General features: G+C 36.8%; 1 protein-coding gene across 1 annotated transcript; it reads right to left on the reverse strand.

The window, feature by feature from the left end:
• Positions 1 to 1,174: 1,174 nt before the first annotated feature.
• LOC126817563 (uncharacterized) lies at positions 1,175 to 22,568 on the reverse strand. The gene is made up of 11 exons (XM_050544622.2): positions 22,383 to 22,568; positions 21,375 to 21,504; positions 21,092 to 21,233; positions 20,190 to 20,293; positions 15,965 to 16,112; positions 15,216 to 15,369; positions 14,781 to 14,905; positions 7,902 to 8,019; positions 6,214 to 6,333; positions 5,495 to 5,585; positions 1,175 to 1,254 (listed from the first exon to the last, which is right to left on the reverse strand). The coding sequence occupies exons 1-11, from the start codon at positions 22,524 to 22,526 to the stop codon at positions 1,229 to 1,231; spliced, it is 1,302 nt and encodes a 433-aa protein (XP_050400579.1). The 5' UTR covers positions 22,527 to 22,568; the 3' UTR covers positions 1,175 to 1,228.

Here is a 22,568-nt window from a genome sequence, read left to right on the forward strand (position 1 = left end):
TTTGTTCACTTTACCCGTCTGCCCGAAAAGTCAGATTGCCCGAAAGTTAGGGGTTTAGCTAGCCCCCCCTAGGCTCGTACGCCCAGGCTCGTACGCCTATGCTTGGTATTCAATAGCCATGTTGTATTTCTTGTACCAATTTTGACTCAAATTTTACATTTTCTGATTTCAATTTCAAAAAAACGTTCAAATATATCTGCACTACACTATCATCACGAATGCGTTAGAATTTCATAATTATTGAACCGAAACCTTCCATCAAAATGGCCCCTCCCTTTTACACAGTTTGTGGAACTTCTAGAGGATCCGTTCTGGAGTTATGTCCCCTCCCTTTTAAGGAAAAATGTGAAATGCAAAATATGAATGCAAACTATGAAATACAAAATGTGAAATGCAAAATCCGAAGACTTGTGAAGTTATACCCCGACTCCCCGCTCGCTCTATTCCAGGGAACGATGTAACCGATTTTTGGTGAAGCATTGTGGTCATGAAGGGGGCAAACTCTAACGATATTCAGCGTTCAGTGACCTTCCGTGCCTGGGTAATTCATGCCCCCTTTTCCGAAAACATTGTAATCAACAGTGTTCTGGTGGTTGTAGTACAACAACTTTAGAAATCGTTGCGCCCAATATGCCCAATTTGAAATTTCACAGTTCATCTGGTAGGTTTTATCATTCAGAATTGGATGCGAAAACGCAAGTGTTTAAATCTCACAATGACATTGTCAGTCTGTTCTATGTACAAGCCCAAGGTCTTGCATTGTGACATCTTGTTTTGTTTATTGTGTAATGTCGGCAGTGGTGTTTAGAGTTGTTCTGTAGTTGTTCATAAATATTTGTTTGGCTTATTATTTTGGAAGAGGAATTAAACTAATGGAATAGATGATTAATATTATTATTATTATCGCCAAATTTGGGGCTCGCATTAGCTTTTTTAAAATGGTGTGAATATAAATGTGATTGGGGATGTTGTCTGTAGGGACTAATGAAGTTAAACACTTTTAAGTGCTTGAAATTATAAGGAAGCGTAAATGGGTCAAATGACTGATCAAAATGTATCTCGTAGCACACTGCACAGCTTATATGTTCATTAGCCCGATTGATGCGGAAATACAGTATTTATGTAGATAGCTTGTCTTATGCACTTCAGTTTGTAGCTTCATTAAAAAATGCTTTAAATATATTTTTATTTGATATTTTTACTACTATAAGTCTTTAACCGCTTCAATTTATCCAATAATCTGTGTCATAGAACCTGTAATAAACAAAGTATTGATAACGTAGTGAAATGCCCTGTTGCTTGGTTTGTCTATAGAGGGGTGTGGTAGCTAAAGTTAAACACTTTTAAGTGCTTGAAATTATAAGGAAGCGTAATGAGTCAAATGACTGATCAAAATGTCTCTCGTAGCACACTGCACAGCAAATATAACACGTTCTTTAGCCCGATTGATGTGGAAATACAGTATTTATGTAGATAGCTTGTCTTATGCACTTCAGTTTGTAGCTTCATTAAAACTTGCTTTAAATATATTTTTATTTGATATTTTTACTACTATAAGTCTTTAACCGCTTCAATTTATCCAATAATCTGTGTCATCGAACCTGTAATAAACAAAGTATTGATAACGTAGTGAAATGCCCTGTTGCTTGGTTTGTCTATAGAGGGGTGTGGTAGCTTAATTACCGCGTAGCCCGAGAAGAATCGCGGGATTTGTAAAGCCCGAATTTCACTTGTCAGGGGTAGCACATGAAGGGCTGACAAATAAAGTGTTATCTAGTCGTTCGGATGGGACGAGAAAAAGAGCCAATGAAGAGTAATCGGAATTGCAGCAAATTACCCCCCCCCCCCACACACACACACTCCTTTACATTGCCATATAGAAAGTAATAATCTACAAGGCTCAAAACGACGGGAATATGGACATGGTGTTGACGAGATGTTAAACTTAATTCAGATCCTTCAGTTTTTCCCGATAATGGAATTATGTCCCTTTAAATGTATGTTCACAAAAGCTGATCGGTAGAGACAACACAACTTACATTAGTCGTATAAGAGAGAGAGAAATGGGGTATAACGTCCACTCGACACAAACTAGGTCATTTCGGGACTAACATATGGTTTAAGTTTTTTTCAATAATTCGCTTGCGCGTAGGGGTCTTTTAGGGATGGGCGATGTTTCGATATTGTAGGTATAACCGGTATGAAAATTCTAGTAACGAAAATATCGCCTTGTAAAAAAATAGCTGCATTATCGTATCGTCACTAATATCGTCTTCGAAAAATATCGCGGTGTTGAAAATGAGAGTTAATTCCCTTTCTTCTTAAAATAAGTCTTGTTATTCGTAGCTACAGTCAGCTGATGCGGGGGAAATACCCGGTAAAGATTAAATTATTCTTCGCTAAAGTAAATGCAATGACTTCGTTAGAATTTGATGAGCAAATCGAAGTTCATGGAATTAGACAAGATGCCGGCGACAATTCGTCGTCAGTTTCAACTCAATCTGACGATAACCCGTTATTTAGAGGCGGACGACAACTTGTTCCAAAGAAAAATTGTACAAGCGATGTTTGGTTGTATTTCGGCTATGACGAATCTGACGAACAGCAGACAACTATTGTTTGTCGATTTTGTATGCGAACAATCGGCGCTAAAGGAGGGAATACAACGAACCTGTATCAACACCTCAAAATTCACCACCCCACGAAATATACCGCATGTAAACAGAGACTTGAAACCGTTAAAGGTTGTTTTAATGAACAAAGTATCAAAAATAGAAAACTGTCTTCCAATTCTTGTCATACCACCACCACCACCACCACTCAGATGTCGCTAAAGGACTCATTTCCTTATGATAAAAAATCTAAGAAGTGGATATCCATGACAAATTCAGTTACTCATTTTTTGGCTAAAGATATGATACCCATATTTACTGTTGAGAAAAGTGGTTTCCGAAATATGATGAAAACCTTTGATCCTAGATATTGTTTACCTGGTAGAAAATATTTTTCAGACATTGCCATCCCTGCTTTATATAACACTGTACATGATAAGGTTTTAGAGGAGATCAGACGTAGGCCTGTTTGTTATTTTGGGGCTACTACAGATATGTGGAGCAGCCGAAATATGGAGCCTTACTTGGGTTTCACTGTGCATTTTATAGACGAGGATTGGCGACTCAAGTCTAGACATCTGGAGACTTTATATTTTCCGTCTGACCATACTGCTGAAAATTTGGCATTGGGTTTGAGGGAGATCATTACAGCATGGGACTTTCGAGAAACTGACATGGTATGCATAACAACTGATAATGGAGCCAATATCACAAAAGCAGCATCGTTAAATAATTATCTTCGTCTCCAGTGCTTTGGACACAGATTGAATTTGGCCATAAACAATGCATTAAAAGACCAACGCATCGATAAGGCTGTAGCTTCCTGTAAAAAAGTAGTATCAGCATTTTCTTATTCCTGGAAGAAAAAACGTGAACTTTTGAAAATACAACAAAAATTACATATGCCAGAACACTGTTTAATATCAAACTGCGACACGCGTTGGGGATCTCTTCAATCAATGATAGGAAGATATTTAGAACAAGAGAAAGCAATCACGCAAGTTCTCTCTTCAGACCGCAAAAGTTTGTCATTAATACCAAAATGGCAGACTGTATGTGTCATGGAGTCTGTTAACAAAGCTTTGGCGCCTTTGGCCGATTTCACCGATGCCCTAAGTGGTGAAGATTACGTATCGATTTCATCAGTAGTACCAGTATTACATTTGCTAAATAATGAAATTTTAGTCAACGAACCAGAGGATACTGAGATGACCAAAGAAATAAAATCTAAGATTTTAAAATATCTAAATGAAAAATATTCCGCTGAGTCAGACCCAGAATCAAGAATTCTTCTAGAAATAGCAACAATGCTAGACCCAAGGTATAAAGACAAATATCTCCCACCAAATACACAGCCGGAGATCAACGACATACTTATTAGATTCATCGCATCAACAAAAACAATACCACCTGCGCTGTCTATCACATCATCGCCATCTGATACAAATGAAAGTATGTCCCAAGATGATGGTAGCGTGGTGCTAAGAAAAAAAGTAAAGATGAATCTGGGAAAATTGTTTAAGAGGAGAGAGTCATCTGAAGCAGATATATCGTTATCACCGGAAGAACAGATCGTGAAAGAATTAGAGCGTTACCTTTTTCTCCCATCTATTGACTTCGAGCATAATCCGTTAAGTTGGTGGAAGGACAATTGCAATATTTATCCTCACCTAGCCCTATGCGCCCGAAAATACTTATGTGCTCCTGCAACATCCTGTCCATCAGAACGTTTATTCAGTACTTCCGGAAACGTAGTTACTTGTTCGAGAACACGCCTCAAACCAGCAAAAGTCAACATGTTGGTCTTTTTAGCTAAAAATTTAGATTGAACTGAGAGCTTAATTGTTGAACTGTATTACACCTTACATTGTCGCAAACTGACCATTGATATGTTTTAATTGTCTTCCTTATTTAACTAAGGTTATGTGGTTTTTACAAGTGGATACAATTAGTTTTTTAGTGTTTACTATCTGATCATATTTTGAACACTAAGTAGTGTTGTAAATTGTTTTTGAATTTTAGACAGCTATATGGTGTTTTAAAAAGGGAGTTATATAGTGACTTAAACAAATTCCCAAAGAATGGGAAATGAAAACTAATTTCATAATTCTGTCCCTTTTTTATCCGCATAAAGTGGGTTTGTTTTTACTTGTGTTTTCGTTTTGTTTTTACTTTTGTTTTATTTCTTAGATTAAAATATTATGACTCGCTAATATGGGTGTTACTTGTTTCTCATATATGTGCAGGCAAAATCTGCCCCCCCCCCGTAACCCTGTTTACATTGATATATCGATCTGTCATCCTGAAAAATCAAAACAAAATATTAAAAAATGCGATACGCTATAATTATGGTCTATATCATGATTATTTTACAAACAAACAGCATACTGGATATCGCCACAATATATAGCGATATCACAATATGAATACTGAAATATCGCAATGTTGAAAATAGCAGATATCGCCCACCCCTAGGGTCTTTAGCAGTGGGTGGAAAAGGGAGGACCCGGAGAAAACCCACGAGGTTGGACAGGTGACCCTACTCCTTGTCACGTACAACCGGGGATAAGAAACCACGTCAGTTGACTCAATGACAGGCTTTATGTAGTCGTATAAGATGAAGCACACTAAATATAATTTAGTGGATAAAACTGGTTAAGTATATGCATTGAAGGTATCCTAATCATGTGCAGTTATCTGAAAAAACCACCGATTCCTCCATCCACCTCGAAGAAGAAGAAAGACAACAAGATGAGTAGCACATAGGGATCAGTGCCTAGTCTAAAACTTCTTCCATGAACAGTACATTCACAATGCTTTACACGAATTTGGTCATGTCGGTGAATGAATTGTGAAATTAAATATAATCTAGATATAATTACCTTTAAATAATCGTGGATATCGGCTAGGGGTGGGTGGTGTCCATAATGGCAGTATAGCTTGACACACGCCATTAGGATGAGATCCAGCAATCTGAAATAAATACGTGTAGGCCTAATGAGAAAACGGGATTTAACGATTGTCCTTTTCTAACAGCAGCATGGAAAAGGTGTGGGGAAATCGTTTTACTAGAAAATTGCCACAGATCGCTATGACAGGCTCCAGAGAGAAATTCTCGGTCACTGCATACACTATATTTAGCGGACAGGCACAATCTGCATTCGAAGAGTGAAAAGAGCGTCACAGTAGGAGATACTCGATTGTCAGTAGAGAACGTTTCGAAATGACAAAACTGCAATCGAGTGACAAGGAATTGAGTTCTGTCATAGTTCTATCAGTTCCTAAAACAGATGTGGTGTGAGCGGAGTCGTGACGCAATCAAAAGTTTCAGCTATATTAATTGGTCGAGATAGTATCATATCCCGGTTGCGCATGCCCTGTCGTGTTAACTCGATTGGTGCTTTTCGAGAGATTGAGACAATTCAGTTCGCGAAGGTTCAATTGAGTATCTCCACCCCCTCCTAAGCTATAGCATATGCATACCGACAGTCCGTTCAGTCAACACGACAGTAACTATATTATAGTAAGCAAAGCAGTAATCGTTCTACATATATATCCCTACATCCTAAGAATGTCATCAAATGGAATATGTATATCTTACATGTATGGTGTGATGTAAATTATTATATCCAGCAGAATAAACAGGAACATTGTGATTGGCAAATAGAATATAGTAATCAGCTTTACCATGCAATATTTTATCTCCTATAGCAAGATACACCTAAAATAGAAAACAAAGTCATGGCGTCCTTGTCATCTGGATGACACAAAAAGTCGAATTCCAACGATTTTCAAAATGCGTGCATATACGAGAGCTGTTGTCAGTTAGAATTCGATGAATAATGGGTATTGTACACGTGTTGCCAGTCAACAGGTAACCACAAAGATTGAATTCAGGCCACACCATACTCATATACACGCAATCAGATTAAAATACAGATCTATATTTCGCTGCGGTTTTGTTTATAATATCGATGGTCTCCACGACATTAAGATCTGACCGGTTGTAGTGGGGGGGGGGGGGGCGTCAGGGATCTTACAAGCAGCTTTCGACCCTATGACGTCAGACATTTCATTGACCATTCGGCGCTGATGTTTCTAGTGAGATACCCACAGTTCCGTGTCCGGCACGCTAAGAACTCGACACAACAGGTCGTTTCATTGGTTAGTCCCTCACATCAACCAGAACGCGGGTTATATAACAACTCTTCCAGATCCTAGTGTAGTAAAGACAAGTAAAACGAAACAATATAGGATCTGTGTTTTAATCAGATCGATAGACACGAAATAGAATGATACGTTACACAGTTGTAGGACTTTTATAGAGCAGGTTATGACATCGGCAGGAAAGGTGATAGCCCCAGTATTCTGGGATTCTGAGGGCGTTCTCATGATGGATTACCTCCAAAAGGGTCTAACAATTAACGGTAGATACTATGCAGGACTTAAAAGGCAGTTGAGGCAAGAAATTAAGACCAAAAGACGAGGAAAGCTGACCAAAGGTGTGATTTTCCACCAGGACAATGCGCCAGTGCACAAATCAGCTGTTGCCATGTCAGCAATCCATGACTGTGGTTTTCAACTTCTTCAGCATCCACCCTACTCTCCTGATTTAGCTCTCTCAGACTTCTATCTGTTACCTGTTCTGAAGAAATGTCTTTCCGGTAGGCATTTCCCGTCTGACGATGGCGTCATTGCCGCTATGGATGATTTTTTTACACACCCAAGACAAAGACTTCTACAGAACTGGAATAAAGGCTCTGCAACACCGATGGCAGAAGTGTATTACATTGAAAGGGGACTATGTTGATTTGGTTTGAATTTCTTGTTTCTTTCTGTGTTAGACCCATTACTTATCAATCACACCTCGTACGTAACTCATTTAAGGAATCTTTGACAATCAAGAAGATGACGGCAACTTAGGCTAGATCTATTTGTTAAGGCCAAGTGAATTTTCGCCTGCAACTTAGATAAGTATGTAGACATGGATATCCAGATCTATGGCAATGATGAAGCTTTCTCGGAGAATTGTTCAGAAAATATGTCTAGGATTACTTCGTTAAGGCCAAACAATTTAATTTTGTCAGCTCTTCGGATGCTTAATAAATAAATTGACACTCGAATCATACGAACTAAAAGCTTTTAAAAGGTACAACTAAGTTCTTTGGTTTTTAAATAAATCTTTTTCCCGAAGAAATAAGAAAAAAACCTACTGCAGTTTAATCCACTAAGAAACGACTTCATATCAATTTATAGGAAAAGTAAAAGTAAATTTAAGAGTCACTTTACATCATAATTATCTTCGATCATCGATGTTGGCATCGCGAATGATCCTGTCAATTCTATCGGTTCTCCTGGAATCCATGTTCTCACATTAATGGGCATTTGACCAGCATAAAAATGTCCACTGAAATCAAAGACAAAAACATTATTTATTTACATCAATTATTCCTTACTTGGTTGTAAAGTAATCAGGTTGGAATTCTTGTAGGGATAGGTGTTTATAGATCTGGACGTCATTTCTATTTGGTATATATATAGAAATATATAGATTAAAGTATATTAAGTACAAGTACTGCTTTGTTTACGGTAGATGAATACATAAAAAAATACGCCCAGTTAAAGAATGTCGACCCCTAAATAGGCGTCTTCAGATATTATCTCTATTGAGTTCACTTGTGGATCAAGTAGGACACTAAAACTGGTTTGAAGGGAACGCCCCTTTTTTTCTATTGTTCAGAGAAAAAGTAACCCACTGTCTTCAATTTTAATAGAACACATTCCCAACGCTATTCAATGGCCTTTGCAATGATTGATGGGCCATTTAGCTACTGTGGTACCCATTCAAGAGTTTAAGGAAGAGCTTGCCAGAAAGAAAATCACTATGGGGCAAATTGTTTGAGAATATTATACACTGAAAAAACCCTTGTGTTGGATCTCAACACAAGAACTTGTGTTAAAAATATTTATTGCATTGTTGTATTGCATTGCAATGACACAAGTTTGTGTTCTTTTCAATGTCTTAACACAAACTTGTGTACATTTATAAAATCTTATGTGTTTTTTTTTCCATATAATTAATTACGTCGACATTAAAGATAACATTTATTATGTTCCTTTATCACATTATGTTTTTTATTTATTGAGAAAATCTGAATGGGATTGGGGAACTGGATTAGGGATCTGGCCTAGCCTATATGTAAAACCACTCTTCCTGAATTTGAATGTCGAGTAATTCACTTGATTTATTTTTTAATATTTCTAATTATCTAAAAGGATATATTAATTATTACAAACATTAAGTAGAAATCGCAATGTATGTATCGTGGGATGCATTTAATAGCTCTTTTGAAACAACGTATTTTATAACAGTATACTGATATAAGAGATCAAAGTTTTAGTCAATTATTATCTAAATATAAACTATTTATTTAATTAGATATAATAAAAGATTATTCTGATTCTACTCTTTGTTTATTTTCACATCTTGTCTAAGACAATATACAGAGACAGGTTATTACAATGTCTGCATTTGGAAGTGTCTGATTGATATCGCCCCAATAAACTTGACACATCAAAGACAATAACAATTGTGTTATATCTACGTTTTAAAAAATGTTTGAATGGGCGTGGAAATAGTCGAGTTAATCTTTTTATTTAATTTAATTGGTTCATTAATCGAAATTGGAAATTTATTCTTACCTGTAAATGACCAATTAAAATGAATTACTCTTAAAACAAAGAAAGAAATATTTATTGAAGTAATTTTGCGGTATTAAACCCTGTGGTACTGCAAATGTTAACTGTATTATTAAGCATTAGTATCGAAAAAAGTGATATTAATGTGAAAAAAGTTTGTTCAGAAAATAAGAATATCAGGTTTGTGATTTTGGTATTTTTTAATACAATGTATTTATAACGCAAATTTTTCGTTTCGGTTAAAACAAAATATACGTCCATTTTAATTGGCCGAAGGATGTGTGACTAATAGAAATATGGCGGGCGGACAAACTGACCAAACAGTATATTTCGAGGTATTTGAGGTAAGCTAATTTAATATTATATCATAACTGCATGTGCATAATTGTGTTTCTGTTTGATTAAATATTCAAAAAATCATTCTTAGGATACAACCTCGACACCAGTCCGCCCTGAATTGCAATGTTTGTTTTGTGTTCTGGGCGCCATTTTGAATATAATACAATCCAGCGATAGTGTAGTCTAATTCCTTTAAAAGGGAATCCAAATTTGTTAATTTTCTGCAATATCACTTCGGTGGAAGCGGACGTTAAATAAAGCTATTTCACGTACAAAGACCTACAATAAAATCCAGGTGAATTGGGAAAAATATTCATGTATTTCTTGATGAAGAGTAGCTATTTCAATTTGTAAATGCCCAGTCATCTTAGACAAATAATAATTCCAACTTCAAATTAGTTGTATTTATTCAAATCATACCATGAAGAATTGTATTTTTCCACTTGCATAATAATAAAAACTTGACTTTTATTATTTTATTTCTTCAGGCCAAGAACATGGAAAATTGGTGATTGCCTTGTATCACTGCTAACTAGAAAATCACAGGGAGCCTTGAGCAGAAATGATAATATGGTTCTCAGATATGTTACTGTGTACAGACTGAACAGAAAATATTTATACACTTGCTATTACAGTACTGGCCAAATTAATAGCAATTTTTTCTAAAAACGTTGCAGAAGTAACTCACTAAAATTGAAGTATGAATAAAATCATACACCGTGAATATATTGAACTGAATATTCTTACACATAACCATAGGCGTACGGGGAAATTTTTGACTGGGGGGCGGTGGTGGTTGGTGCCCCAAAAATGTAGTTAGGTTCTTAATATGTTACATAATAATAATAAATTCGCTGTTAAATTGGAAACATTCAAGAACACAATATTTTTTTATACAACTTTTACAAAGTACAATTGTGTGCCCAAATTTTCCCAGCATTTGGTTCCCAGCCCCCCCCCCCCCCCAGCTCGTACGCCTATGCACATAACCATATTGACATCTACTTCACATTGCATGGTTGGTCGACGCAACGCCGTGTATAGATAAAGTTGCGACAACTGTATGCCAGGAATTTCATATGACGTCATGCAAACTTATTATCTATTTATATGACCTATTATATTGTTGGATGTCATAGATTTCAGCGAATAAGTGTATATAGGACATAAAACGTACATTTTTTAAACGAAAAGTATAGCTGAGCATACTATTATTAGTATTATATAACAAGAAGCGCACATTATTGTTATATAGCCTTATTCTATAAGAAAAATCAAAATAAAAGATACACTAGATAAAAGTACTATTAAACCAGGGGCGGATCTAGGAATTTTGAAAGGGGGGGGGGGCGCTGCAAAATGAAGGCATTGACCGCGGAGATGGGGCTTGCCGCTGAGGGGGGGGGGGGCCCCAAGAAAATTATCCGTCATTTCCTTGCATCTGTAGCCATTCCAAGAGCCATTTCCCAGACTGGTGTGTTTGAGTCGATGGTTCGAGTCATTTGGGATCCCTACAACGGGTTGGGAACGGACATATTTGAGTCTGAGAAAAGGCACTATCAGCCGTAAAAAAGGGCACTGTTGAAAATTAGGGGGGGGGGGGCGCCCTTCGCGCCCCCCATTGAATCCGCCTCTGATTAAACATATTTAACTTGCATTCGCTTTTAAAGGAGCTAAATCGCTAATATTTGGGAACTTGAAATTGTCACAAATGGGTCGCACTAACCTTGATGTTGACAAATACGTAAAACGATATGAACATCAAGGTGATATATGCATATATGCAGCATAGATAATTAAAACTTCTATTCAAGTTAAACCAACTGTATCTATTTATGTCTTACGTCGAGCTGAATACATTTTATGATTTATTGTCATTAAAACATCTATTGGTGGTTAACAGTGTGTAACTAAAAACTAAAATTGGTTCTTATTATTGCCAATGATATAATGTACCTTGAATTTTTTATCACGAAGTCTATCGCATCCAGATATTTAAAGCGCGTTTACAATATATTCATTTTTTTGTATCGTAAAATTCATCTTCATTTGACGAACTACACCCAAACTACAGTCAGTGTAAACACGGTTTGGAGACTGTATCTGAACTACAGGGTACATCGAACTACAGTGTACATCATGCTTAAGAGACACTATCTAATATCCAACAGGAAAAATGACGATTAATTTAATATCGGCCAATTGGTGTTGCTGCTATTTTGTATTTTCAAAATTTATCTTCAAATTCAGAGACATCGAAAACCATATAAAAGACATTGCAAAAGTCATATCTTATGTATCTTAAGAGATGCCCTTTTAGTCTACCAAATTTATGTTTTTTTTGTTAAATTGCCTTATACATGTATTACCAAATTCGGTAGCCCTTTTAAAAGAAATGCCCGGCACCACATGGAAAATACATTTCTTTAATTGATGTTTGTCAAATTCGATTTCCGCACATTTCGCGTACATAACCACGATATAATGGTCGAACATTACGTACATCAGATAAACTATTTTTAAAGCCCAAAACTGTTCAACTAGTCTCTTTTAGTTATCAAGCACCTGTTTTATGGGATAATCTACCATTTAGTTTAAGATGTTGTACATCTCTATATTCTTTTAAAAAACAACTTAAATCACATTTATTTAATGAGGCTTTTAACTCATTAATTGTTAACATGTCCATAATCTTGTTGTTTATTTATGATTACATTGTCACTTTGTAAAGTGCCCCTGAACATGTTTTATGAAAGGGCGCGCTATAAATATGCTGTAATAATAATAATAATAATAATATTACCAAATTTGGCGGCCATTATGAAAGAAACGCCCGGCACCATATAACAAATACTTCTTTTTTTTAATTTGACGTTTGTCAAATTCGATTTTTCGGCACATTTCGCTTTCATAACCACTCTGTGTTTGAGGAATTTAAAAAGAAATCATTTATAATCCAACGAGTAAATAGTAAAACACACTGATTACGAGATATCGATCTCAGAAAATTCCCCGATTTTGGGTATGATTTTGTTTGATATATTTATCACTGAACCAAACTGCATTGGTTTCTTTTGCATTTTTTTTAGGGTAAAACGTTATATTATCCCTCAACGTCTAATACTGCAAGAAAAAAACAAATTTTGGTATGTAAACCTGTATGAAGCCATGACGTCATAGCTTTTATGGCGTCATAATTGGGACCCAAAATGGCGCCTGGAAATGAGTTGTCGTAACTTTCCCACAGTCTACTCACTCATGTGCTCATCGTTGTATACCAACTATCGTTGAAAAAATCAATTTACGTCGATTTTTGAACATTTTAAAAGCCGTAGTTCGATTCGGCGCCCAAGAAAAGATATAAATATACACCAAAAACATGGCAATCAATCAAGTTGAAGCGTTTTGGCGTAAAACATCTGTTTAGGCGAGATGACGTGTTTTTGGTGTACATGAGTAAGCAATAATGCTACCTGACTAAAATACCCCCCCCTCCCCTCTTGCATTCGCATGTAGTCATACATATGAGTCTCAAAATAATATAATATATTGTTAAATTATGCTCTTTAACTCCCCCGCCCCCGCCGCCGCCCCCTGCTCAATGAGTTATTTTACTTTTATTCTGCCATCTAAATAACTCTATACCCATGACTGGTGTACCAAGTTAAATCCACATCAAAACCCCATTTGTCGATAAGTGTATTTATAATAATCACTTGAACATCCTTGGAGAATTATATCTATTTAGTGAATATTAATACCAAAGAAAGAAAACAACTCTAAATTCTGAATATAAAGTCATCAAATTCTTTTACAGATCTTATTGTGGAAACCCAAAAGTTATATGTCACCATTGCCTTTTTAATCACATTTTTGTTTTTAATGTCAAATACCAAACCATCTCTAAAATTGTTTCATTATATAGAATGCAGTGTAATCCTAAACACTAAAGATTTGGCCTGAAAACTTGAAATAATATAGAGGGATCATCAATAATTAATAGTAACATTCGATAATTATAAAAATGCATTATTGTAGGATGAAATCAACCTTTATTTTTAAACATTTAGTGAACATTTCGAATGTTAATGCCTCTTTTATATAAAATGGTTTTATTAATTAATCAATTTTTGTTTTACAAATTTTTAATTTTCTCCATTTTGTTTGATTTTTATGCTATATTTATTTATCTATCTATAATTATTTGCCTGTGCTTTATCTATTAGTTCCCATTCATATACTGTAGAAAATTTTGAATTCCTAATCTGTTAAAGGGACTATTTTTTCTTAAAAGTATTTCAATTTAGTGCATTATTAATGTCTTTAGTGCTTGGTTTGGTTGATATTAAATTTAGATATATTTAAAATGTATGTTTTGGGACCATGGGGTAGGGATATTGTGAACATATATATTATATTCTCAGTTCTTTTTAAGGTTAATTGTAAAAAAAAAATTAAATAGCTTTTTTTGAGGGGTGGGGGGATATTGTTATTATTGAACACAATGTTATTAGTATTGAAATTAACTTTGTTGATTAATATTCCAAATGTCTCGGTGCTTTATTTTTCAATTTAAATAGCTACTTTTTATTTAATAATTGGGAATGGGGGGTGGGGGGGGGGGTGGGGGTATTTTTTCATTGTATAACACAATTTTATTAGTATTGGAATTAACTTTGTTTATTAACTTCGAGATGTCTGTATTGGTATTAATTAGGCATTAATTTATTTTTTCATATCATTTATTGAATAAATAATAATTTAACAAACAAAATTATTATGTCATTTATCAATAATTACAGTTTAAACAGAACGAATGGAAGGGGTTGCATTCGAAAGGTTGCTATACTGGATATAAATTGGTAAAATACAACACAAGTTTTTGTACGAAACAACACGAGTTTCAGAAATTTCAACACAAGTTTCAGAAATTTCAACATTTAACACAAGTTTTGTGTTGTTTCAACATTTAACACAAGATTGTGTTGTTAAATAGAGACACCTAACTTGTGTTGAAAATAACACAAGTTTGTGTTGTTTCAACACAAGTTTTTTTTCAGTGTAGCGGGTAAAACAATTCAGTTGTGGCTAGTTGTGGTACCAAGAATTAGGTTATTATTATTGTCTTACTGTTTTTGTGAACGAAGAAGCAAGTAGATATTCATAAGTTTTGCAGGAGCAGCGAATCCACTGTTCTTTATCAATATTTCATAACACAAAGAGTCTCCAGACTTTATAACCTTCGGTAGAATTACCTATAAAAATATACAACATGCAGAGAGACGGGAGAGAGAGACGAAAGAGAGAGCGAGAGAGAGAGAGAGAGAGAGAGAGAGGGGGCGTAAGGTAAACTCGGGACTAACATATAGTTCAATTTAAATTCAATAATTCGTATGTGCGTAGGGATCTTTAATAGTGAGAGGAAAACGAAGGACCCGAAGAAAACCAATGAGGTTTGACAAACGACCCTACTCCTTGTCACGTACAGCAAGAAAACATAAAACATAATTATTTACGCGCCATTCAGTTAACATGATTTTTTTGGACAAAATGTTAAAACAGTACCCTTTTCAATGAAAGTTTATAGCCCAATCGTCGATGAATCTCTGTGTAACAGCCTTGATTTTTCCAAGAATCCAGAATACCTCTATAAAAATTTTGGTTTAAAAACGTCCAGTGAAACATGGCCATCTCATTTATAGCTGAGGGACAGTCACTCCTGGAATAAAATCGTAAAGGCGTTAAATGTTGGCATTGAAATCACTTGCGCAGTTTTAACATTGGACGAAAACCGCCTTGATGGGCGCAAAGCACTTTACCTTGGTTGTATTGTTTAAAAGCAACTTTTATAATGCTCATGTGGAGAAACGCCGGTGTAAACCTTTAACCACGGATTTGTTTTTGTACGATTTACAATCGCAGACCTTCCAAGCGTAGTACCAAATTGAATAATATTACAAATCATAAAAAAACCCAACAACATTGATGGGCAATCTTACAGGAACCTGATGATGGTCATTTGGGATTGAGTACGGGAGGCAACAATACACGTCGATTCCGGGGCAAAAATCACTCTTACATTTGACTTCTAGTTGACGTGGCCTTACAGTAATAAAATATAACCGTATGTTATCTTGACGACGCGTCATCTCGGTTCCCAGCTATAAAACTAAAATATGTTAATATAATATGAACTACAGAGAAATGTATACGAAAAAACTCAAAGAAATATATATGAAAACAACAAAGAACTATAAAAACAAATTAGACTCAATCATATGGATTATTCCATAGTCTGGAGATTCAACGTATACCTTTTGTGATTATCGCTTCTCCATATACAGGTTTCACCACCGACAATACAATATCGAGTGTCATTTTGCATGTAGGGATATTCAAAGGTTTTATTTTGGTATGTACCTACGTCATTATCAGATGCCAAGAAGCAATCGTTATGGTGAGCTAAAAATACAAAGACAAAATCATAAACGTATTTGACAGCTGATTGTACAAATGTTAATTTATGTATTTCTGATATTTTTAAAGCCCCATATAACCTCGTATGTCACCAGAGTAACAAGGATTGTAATACATGAAGGGTTTAACAAGATATTTTTTCCAACTTCGTGACAATCTTTCAAATTTATTATCTTTATACAAATTACCTTCTTGTTTATACATTTGTCCGTGAGAACATATCTTTAAGGTTGTCGTTAGGATTGTACTTATTAATGTTCAGGAAAACGGGATTCCATGCAAATAAAATAAAATGGGGTCTTGTGACACTTCTTGATAGTTGTACAAGATGTTCTCGCTTGTCTCTATAGGAAGCCCACATATAACCTCGTATGTCACCAGAGTAACAAGGACTGTAATACATGAAGGGTTTAACAAGATAATTTTCCAAGTTCGTGACAATCTTTCAAATTTGTTATCTTTATACAAACTACCTTCCTGTTCATACATTTGTCCGTGAGAGCATATCTTTAAAGACCACATTAGATCAAAAATCTAAATTTCATGTACGTATAGCCCATGGTTACTATATCAACTTTACGGCAAGTTCACACCAATCTGGTTAAAATTAAGTCGGCTGTTAACGTTTAAGTGTCCGACTCGCCAAAACGCTTTTCGATTTTTCAATTACGACCTTCATCCGGTTGATTGGATGGTGACGTCACAGGCACTACACATAGGATATACATTATCGGGGTGCCTGTTATGTGCCGTGTTCGTAGATCTGTCTAAACAGGGTTTTGATTTGGTTTGGTTAGAAGGGCTGCTCTTTAAGTTGGGACGTATCGGTATAACGGGCACAATGTTTCGGTGGATCAAAAGCTTTCTGAGCGATAGAAGGATACAGGTGAATGTTGGCAGATTCCTGCGTGCCGTGCAAACATTAGAAAATGGCACGCCTCAGGGGTCGGTCATCAGTCCCACTCTCTTCAATATCATGATCAATGACATACAGAAATCGTCCTAACTCGATGCCAGAACTGACTTAGCTAAATTTGCTGATGACAGTACCATATTGAGGAAAGGGAGGATCTTTTGTGAACTGCAAAAGAACATGCAAAAGGCCTTAGACAAATTCATGACATGGGCAAACGAGAAGAAAACGGTCGGTATGCTCGTGAGCAGGGATAGTGGGATAAGCAGAATGACTCTGTGTATGAACGGGAAAACCATCGAGTTTAAAGACCAAACCAAGTTCATTGGCGTAATCTTTGACCGAAGGCTGACCTGGAAACCGCACATCGACTTGACTGTAGATAGATGCTCCAAAATCCTAAACTTATTGAGAAGAATAACGAGTAGCACGTGGGGTGCCAATAGAGTTACATTAATGATGGTGTATCGTGCTCTAATACGCTCTGTATTAGACTACGGCTCTTTGGCCTTCATGAACTGCGCGCCAAAACTCTTAAGTCAGCTTGACACCATCCAATACAAAGCTCTGTGTATTGCGTAGGGCTTGGAACTAGGAGAGAGGCATTACTACAGGAAGCCGGGGAGTTGCCCCTATCCCTAAGAAGAAAAGAACTAGCGACAAGGTATTGGGCCAAGATCTCGCAACTGGGAGAAAGATCCCCTACTTTTGTCAGTCTACAAAAGACAAGATATGTGAGAGATCCTAGAAAGAAAAGCTTTGGCCAGGGTATATAGGAAACAATCAAGGAACTGCGACTGGGGGAGCTCGTGATAAATGAACACGACCCCCCAACAATCGCCCCTTGGACGCTCCCTATACCACCGGTCAATCTAGATCTACTACAGAAAACCGACAAGAAAAACAACTCCACAGCTGCACGTGCTTTCTCTCTAGAACACCTGGAAGACAACTGGCCGTCTGATGACTGGGACCATGTGTACACGGATGGCTCACGCAACCCTGAAAGGGGCACAAGCTCGTTTGGAATATATCTGCCAAACGGGGAACAGGGAATAAGCAGGAAACTGCCCAATAACTGTTCGGTGTACAATGCAGAGCTTGTGGCCATTCGTGACGCTATATCATGGATCTCCCATCAAAAGACTAGTAAGTTCGTCATTCCAAGCGACTCTCTGAGCAGTCTGATTTCAATCCAAAATTACAACTCGGACTCAGGACCAGAAGGGTCCTAGAGAAGGGAAGCAAATTAGAGCTCGTGTGAATTCCATCACATGTCAACATTAGAGGAAACGAGGAGGCAGATGGACTCGCCAACGAAGGTCTCAAGGACACAGCACCACTCCGCACCATAAACTACAGCACCACGGAAATCTACAGTATGGTTAAAAGACAGGCCAATTCATTCTGGGAATTAAAACTCGTTGAACTTGACACATACAGATTCCGACTGGATGACAAAATCTACACGAAGACAGCGATCAATCACCCTAGAAGAGATATATGCAGACTTATATCGAAACTAAGGGTGAAAGAGCGGCTGCGAGACTACAAACACCAAGTCATCGTCTGTGAGTGCGGAGAAGAATGTACCACCAACCATGACCTGGTAGACTGCGAGGTATACAAGGAGGAGAGAAGGGAACTAGTGAGAACAATGGAGACCAACAACATACCATTCAACACTAAGAACTTACTCTTCCCGAGACCAGATATGAAACTGCAAATCTTCGAAAAAATCCACGCCCTAATGGACACAGTTGGACTAAGTAGAATAGTGAAGTAAGAGGGGGCCACGGTTAGACGGGCTCGGCATCTAAACACTAAACTACATAGGAGATTTATACCAAACTGGCAGGATAGTGGAGTAAGGGAGAGTCACGATCAGACGGACTCGGCATCTAAACACTATTCCGGCAAAAAATAGACATCAAACCTACAGAGTTGGATAGGGGAGTAAGGGGAGGTCACGATAAAACGGGCCTGGCACCTAAACACAAATCCAACAAAGATGACATCTACCAAACTAGCAGGATAGTGGAGTAAGGGGAGTTACGGGCAGACGGACTCGGAACCTAAACACTATTCCGCAAAAGAAACAGATACCAAACCCATAGAGTGGAATTGTGGAGTAAGGGGAGGCCACGATAAGACGGGCCTGGCACCTAAACACTAATCCCACAACGAAGACATCTACCAATCAGAAGCAGAAGAAAAGATTTACCAAACGATATGTTTTTTTACTAAATAAAGGGAAGAACTTCCCACAAATCCCAATCCGTGGCCTAAGGCCAAAAATGGAAAGATTGCAAAATCATATTCTATAAACAGGAAGCAGCTTCGGCTCTCCTATTTCTTGTCTGCGATATCACTTATGTGGAGACGTTAAACACCAGGATACTACTACTACATGAAGACGACTCAAGAAATTAGCGCATTTACCGGTAATTTGGATAACCCCGTAATACTTGATATCCCAAACTTAGTACAGAAATACAAATGGTGCCAGTCATTTGTCGATATATTTATTATTAGCAATATATAATATAATAATAACCATTTCTATTGTACTAATCAATGTTCACGAAAACGGGATTCCATGCAAATAAAATAAAATGGGGTCTTGTGACACTTCTTGATAGTTGTACATGATGTTCTCGCTTGTCTCTATAGGAAGCCCACATGATTTCTCTCTGCACTCTCTGAATGATGTCGGTATCTCAGCTTCTCAGTCGAGGAGGTTGTGTGAACGTTCTTCTGAGAATACTAAATGATATCTAAAGCAAATTTGATGGTGCTGTTTAATTTATATCAAACGTTTACTTAGGTATGTAGGCAATTAGGGCGGGGAAATTACCATTTGTATGTAAGTGTTTAATTTGAGCACCCGTTTACATCAACATTGTATATGTAATTGGACTAATATACTAGGTTAATGAAGACGGGCATATGCCTTTCAGTGCGCTATGAGGGAAATTCTGCCGGGATAGAATATGTACTCTTAATTTGAATTCCAACTGTCAACGGTTCTTTTACGTGCACGCCAGTGTGTCACGGTACCTCGGATTTCGTTCCACCCAAACGACATGGGGGAAAGCTGGAGTTTAATGGCCTGCATAGTGGAGATGTTTGACTTACTATAGACCTACCTGTTCTGGCCTTGTTGTTCCGTTTAAGAAAGTCGACGTATGTTGTTGGAGTTTCGTCATTCCACATATCAACTTTCATCTTTGGATGTCGTAACTGAACTTCACTATAAGTAAATAGAATATCATTATATAATTATTTTTTTATATAACAATATTTAATTTTCTTTGAAATTGTCTTGGGGAATGCGCCTGGACTATTTTAGCCACTATCCAGTATTTACAAGAAATATTGATTTATATACATACAGAACATATTATACACAAAGAACATTATATACATACATACACAGAAACATAACTTATATATAAAAATAACTATGTTAAACAAAAACAAAATCAAATATTTAAAAATAATACAGTTGATAGAATCGTTAATTATTGTTAATATTATTTTTTATGCAAAGAAAAAGCCAAACTTTTGTCATATGAACAAATGGTAGCCCTGTGAACGTCTTTAACAAGAAGTGGTGTCCCAGGAGGGGTTACCATACCCTGCCACGGGTGGGACATCTGTCACTATTAAAGCTAATTGGTGAGGTGGTGCTTAATAAATTATCTATTAGTCTGAACCCGGGCACTCAAATGCAAAGATTAGGTAATCCACTGTTAGCAAGAGATATCAGAGCAAATAAATAGGCATTTGAGGAAACAGGACATGTAGTGATAATGTTTTAGAAGAAAAACGGCTTGTAGTGTATATATGGTCTTAGTTTTAGAAGAAACAAGACATGTAGTGATACTATGGTCTTAGTTTCAGTAGAAACAAGACATGCAGTGATAATATGGTCTTAGTTTTAGAAGAAACATTACATGCAGTGACAATATGGCCATGTCTTAGTTTCAATAGAAACCTATATTTGTGTGCACTTTGGCGGCTAACTCTTCGAGCGGGATCAACTTACATAGATTTAGGTACAGCATCCAACAAAGCTGTGAATACGTCTTTTCTGTCCTGCCATAGATTCTCTGGATAACCATATTTAGGATATTTGTGGTAATCGATTGTCAACGGGTCACCAAAATGTGTCGTGTAATACCATTCACCTAAAATATTTATCGCAGATAAACATGTTCAACTCCCCAGCAACTTTCAAGAAAATTATCTCAGATTGTATTCTGTTTTTGGTTACAAATTCTATGATATCGAGTTCAAACGTCTACGGTAATAAATATTTTAATACTTACCCCAGGTACCAATAAACCCGGCTTGGACGGAGGTCAGTACACCCTCATGCTTATGGAACATGGGTTTTAATTGTTTGATATGTTCAAGTATCCAGTATTTATTAGCGTCACCATATGGTGCTTTTAGTGCCTTCAAATATAAAATAATCATACACACAACAAGTAATATATTTGCCGATCATGGAAATATACGAAATACAACGTAAGGCACAGTTCTCCAATACAATTAAAATGCGTAATGTTTTCATTTGAAGGAAAAGAAATGAAATGGTGGTTTAACGCCCTACTGTTCTGCACCGACTGGGCTATTGACGACGGTCATACGCCATACAGTGTGCTATGATGGAAACCTTGCCTGGGCAGCGGCATTATGGTCTACTCTTATAGCGAATTCCAACTGCCAAGGGATATCTTACGTGCACGCCAATCTATACATGGGACCTCGATTTTTCGTTTTATCCCAATGGCTAGACAGCTGTCCTTGTCAGGCTCTCCATTTTGCACCACCGACAAGGGGAAAACACGTCGGAATAATCCCGATCAACTTTCTTGGCCAATGCAGGGATCGAACACGCGAGCTCTAGGCTAGCGAGCCAGCGTCTAACCCACCGCCGCTCCTGTTATTGCGGGATATAACTGTTTGCAGGGTTTGGCGTTTATTGCAGTTAGGTTTAAAAACTTCCCGACGTATCCTTTTATACGCTACATTCAATTAAAATTTGAGTTCATGAACCAGTACCATCCACTGGAAGGGTAACAAACACATCTATGACAGGGAATTTTTACACTAAAAATGAACAAATCTGATCGATTTACCGAAAACATCGACATTGAAAAATCAGATATAGCATTCTATAATTATAGAAGCGCGGGAACGAAGAAGACACCTAAAAAAAATTGTAAATATATGCCAGATAGACCACCGTCTTTAATGTAGCCAATTGACTAAGAAACGACAAATATGTACACGCTGCCGTGGCCCGGTTGTACAACAAATGATGAATTTACCATAGTAAATGTGTAACAAAATCTAATTGTAGCCGTGAAACCAGCAGCTTGTATATTCTTCAGGTTATCATCCACATTTCGTAGAAACTGATCAGAGATATGTGATGTTACAAATTTATCTAGCACAAAATATTTCCACACCATGTTAACACCATTTTTCTTTCGTATTTCGTCCAAATAACTGAC

The sequence above is a fragment of the Patella vulgata genome, chromosome 4 (genome assembly GCF_932274485.2).
Source record: "Patella vulgata chromosome 4, xgPatVulg1.2, whole genome shotgun sequence".
Classification (NCBI taxonomy): domain Eukaryota; kingdom Metazoa; phylum Mollusca; class Gastropoda; family Patellidae; genus Patella; species Patella vulgata.

Coding starts and splice junctions, on each gene's coding strand:
- LOC126817563 (XM_050544622.2), bottom strand. CDS start 22,526: ATGGTGTGGAAATATTTTGTGCTAGATAAATTTGTAACATCACATATC. Junction 15,370..15,964: donor AGAAGCGATAATCACAAAAG/GTATACGTTGAA, acceptor ATTTTATTCCAG/GAGTGACTGTCCCTCAGCTA. Junction 1,255..5,494: donor ATATCCACGATTATTTAAAG/GTAATTATATCT, acceptor TGTTTATTACAG/GTTCTATGACACAGATTATT.